The sequence below is a fragment of the Gavialis gangeticus genome, unplaced genomic scaffold (assembly GCF_001723915.1).
Source record: "Gavialis gangeticus isolate Ggan-Ray unplaced genomic scaffold, GavGan_comp1, whole genome shotgun sequence".
NCBI lineage: Eukaryota > Metazoa > Chordata > Crocodylia > Gavialidae > Gavialis > Gavialis gangeticus.
This window is the reverse complement of record NW_017729032.1, coordinates 1,570,515-1,573,519: the sequence shown is the minus strand read 5'-3', so window position 1 is coordinate 1,573,519 and position 3,005 is coordinate 1,570,515. Positions and strand designations below refer to the sequence as shown.

General features: G+C 68.8%; 2 protein-coding genes across 2 annotated transcripts in view; one reads left to right on the top strand and one right to left on the bottom strand.

Moving 5' to 3' along the window:
- The first annotated feature begins 6 nt into the window (after positions 1–6).
- TAF10 (TATA-box binding protein associated factor 10) lies at positions 7–668 on the top strand. The gene is made up of 4 exons (XM_019524635.1): positions 7–49; positions 129–193; positions 268–382; positions 501–668. Exons 1-4 carry the CDS (start codon positions 23–25, stop codon positions 588–590), a joined length of 297 nt encoding a protein of 98 aa, XP_019380180.1. The 5' UTR covers positions 7–22; the 3' UTR covers positions 591–668.
- Positions 669–1,192: 524 nt separating this feature from the next.
- Positions 1,193–3,005, bottom strand: part of ILK (integrin linked kinase) — an 8,619-nt gene continuing 6,806 nt past the window's right edge. Inside the window, exons 7-12 of the mRNA XM_019525501.1 lie at positions 2,780–2,889; positions 2,536–2,663; positions 2,328–2,449; positions 2,155–2,254; positions 1,935–2,065; positions 1,193–1,841 (exon numbers count right to left, since the gene is read on the bottom strand). Coding sequence (XP_019381046.1) covers positions 1,692–1,841; positions 1,935–2,065; positions 2,155–2,254; positions 2,328–2,449; positions 2,536–2,663; positions 2,780–2,889 — 741 coding nt within the window. The 3' untranslated portion in view covers positions 1,193–1,691. The remainder of the gene's footprint in view (positions 1,842–1,934; positions 2,066–2,154; positions 2,255–2,327; positions 2,450–2,535; positions 2,664–2,779; positions 2,890–3,005) is intronic.

The following is a 3,005-nucleotide window of genomic DNA, read 5'->3' as shown; positions in this document are numbered from 1 at the left end:
CGCGCCCCTGGTGGACTTCCTCATGCAGCTGGAGGACTACACGCCCACCGTGAGCGCGGGGCCGGGGGCCTGGGCCGGGCTGCACCGCCTCCCCCGGGCCCACGCCGCCTGACGCTCTCCCGTTGCAGATCCCGGATGCTGTCACGGGCTATTACCTCAACCGAGCCGGCTTTGAGGCCTCCGACCCGCGCATGTAAGTGACGCTGGGAGCGCGGGGCCGCGGCCTGGTGCCTGTGTCCTAACCTAACGCCTCCCCCTGTGCCGCAGCATCCGCCTGATCTCGCTGGCCGCGCAGAAGTTCATCTCGGACATTGCCAACGACGCCCTGCAGCACTGCAAGATGAAGGGCACGGCCTCGGGCAGCTCCCGCAACAAGAGCAAGGTGAGGGGCAGGGCGGGGAACGGGGCTCGGCGCGGGACGAGACCGCGCCGCGGTGGTGGGAGAGGGGGCACGGTCGGGGCCGCACGGCAGCGGGGGCATGACGGCGCCCGTCCCGCAGGACAAGAAGTACACGCTGACCATGGAGGACCTGACCCCGGCACTCGCTGAGTACGGCATCAACGTGAAGAAGCCGCATTACTTCACCTAGTGCCTGCGCCACAGGCCTGCCGCAGCCGGGCCTGGGCAGAGGGGCAGGACCCTGTCTGTCATTAAACCATGGACTTCGAGGTACTGGCTTCTCTGCAGTGCCATCTGCCTCGCCCGCTCGCTTGCGCCTGACCTGGCACCGTGCTTTGCCCATGCCACGGATGGGTTTGCCAGGGCACGGGAGCCTGGTCCCTGCAGTGGTGGGGTGGGCAGAGCGGCCGCAGGATTTGGGGCTCTGCATCATCTTAGCACCAGGCAGCCCTTGGCCCGTGTGCCGTTGGGTGCTCCCAGCCCCAGTTGCTGTGGCAAAACATGCATCCTGTTCCCAGGAGCAGGCAGCCACGGGGGTTCCAGGTCCTGCCGCTGCGGTGGCTGAACGAGGAAAGGTGGAGAGGCCGAGCACGGCTCAACGTTCCCTGCAGGGCAGTCGCACGGGCCTGGCCCTGCCCCGCGGCCCCGGGTCAGGCTGCTCCTCCTTGGGCAGGGCAGGGCACCCCACCCACCCCCCGCCCCGCGTGGTCACTGCAGTGCCCCGCCCAGCCACACGTGGCCCCTGGCAGGCCACCCCACCCCACCCCACCCCTGCACTCAGCCACGCGTGGCCTGCTTTTGTAACAAAGATTTATTCAGACGCTGGTGGTTTTCCCGTGGAGCCTGGATGGAAACAATGACAAAGTGAAGCGCGAAGCCGGGGTGGCGCCGGCCTTGGGCAGGCCAGCCCCAAACCTCCCCCCCTGCCACAGGGGAGAGGCTGGTGGGAGGGGCAGGTCCTGGAGAGCACCAGGGGAGCACAGGGCAAGGGCTGCAGAGAGTGGAGATCAGCCTGGGCCTGGGGCTCCACGTCCTGTGGCCGACAGAGCCCGGCCTCACCCTATGTCCAGGGCTGCCCAGAGCCAGGCCCCTACACAGCCTGCACCCGTCGCTGCTTGGAGCAGTGTCGGTTGCGGCAGGGGTGAGGGGGCATTGCAGTGCCTGGAGCAGGGGCGGCAGCGTCGTCTGTACCGTGTGTCCGTGGCCGGCTCGGGCGGGGGCCCTGGCACCTCCCGAAGGCACTTGGGGGCGGCGGGGGAAGCTGGTGGCGGCAGCTGGGTGGGCGCGGGGGCTACTTGTCCTGCATCTTCTCCAGGATGGGCACGATCATGTCAAACTTGGGGCGCTTGGCCGGGTCCTCGTTCATGCAGATCCTCATCAGCTTGCAGATGTGCGGCGAGATGCCGGGAGGGATGGTTGGGCGCAACCCCTCCAGCGCCACCTGCCCACAAGCAGCCCCCGGCCAGGTCAGGGTCGGGGACCCAAGGGCTACAGCCCAGCCCCCCCAGGCCTGCCCCCCACCCCCAGCACTGACCTTCATGCCGATCTCCATGTTGGAGAGGTCGGCGAAGGGCACCTCGCGCGTCACCAGCTCCCAAAGCAGCACCGCGAAGCTCCACATGTCGGCCGAGCGCCGGTTGATCTCCTCGGGCTTCTTCTGCAGCGCTGCGGGGAGGCCGTGGGCAGACGTGAGCGGGGGCACACCAGGGTTGCTGGCACCTGACCCCCTCCCACCAGGCCCTGCCCGCACTCACCTTCCGGTGCCACCCACGCTGGGGCGTACATCCTGCCGGGGCACTGGAAGGAGAACTTGGCGTCGGCCATGCTGATGCGCGCCGTCATGTCCTCATCGATCTGTGGGGAGAGGGGGTCAGTGGGGTGAGGAGGGGCGGCGGGTGGGGGCCAGGTGGGCCTGCAGCGCACTCACCATGACGCTGCGGCTGTTGAGGTGGTGCCGGGGGATGAGGGGCTCCAGCGTGTGCAGGAAGGCCATGCCCCGCGCGATGTCCAGCGCAAACTTCACTGCCTGCATCTGGTCCACCACGAAGTCTGCAGGGGGGACACGGGCGGGGTCGGTGCTGGGGGCGGGACCAGGGATGGGACAGCACCCCCTTCACCCCCACCCCCACACTCACTCGTGCCCTCGTGCAGCACGTTGTAGAGGGATCCGTAGGGCATCCAGTGTGTGATGATGATGGGGTGGGGCGCGGGTGGCGCCTGGCAGGCACCCAGCACAGGCAGCACGTTGGGGTGCGAGAAGATCCTGCGAGAGGTAGGGCCTGAGCACCGCAGGCTCCCCGGGCCCATCCCCACCACCCAGCCCCTCACACTCCAGCCTTGGCCCAGCCCCCCACGCCGTGGCCAGGCCCCCAGCCCCACCGGAGCTTGGGGTACTCCTCGTTGAAGTCGCGGCTCTTCCGAGTCGTCCAGTCCCGGATCTTCAGCACCTTGATGACGATGTCGTTGCCCTGCCAGCGCCCCCTCCACAGCTGTCGAGACACGGACGGGGTCAGCAGGGCGGATGACGGGGTATGGGCCCCTCTGCTCTTCCCGCCTGGCCCCCCGTGCAGGCAGGAGGAGGGCACGCGCGGACTAAGGGGTGAGC

Coding starts and splice junctions, on each gene's coding strand:
- TAF10 (XM_019524635.1), top strand. CDS start 23: ATGCAGCTGGAGGACTACACGCCCACC. Junction 50..128: donor TGGAGGACTACACGCCCACC/GTGAGCGCGGGG, acceptor CTCCCGTTGCAG/ATCCCGGATGCTGTCACGGG. Junction 194..267: donor GAGGCCTCCGACCCGCGCAT/GTAAGTGACGCT, acceptor CCTGTGCCGCAG/CATCCGCCTGATCTCGCTGG.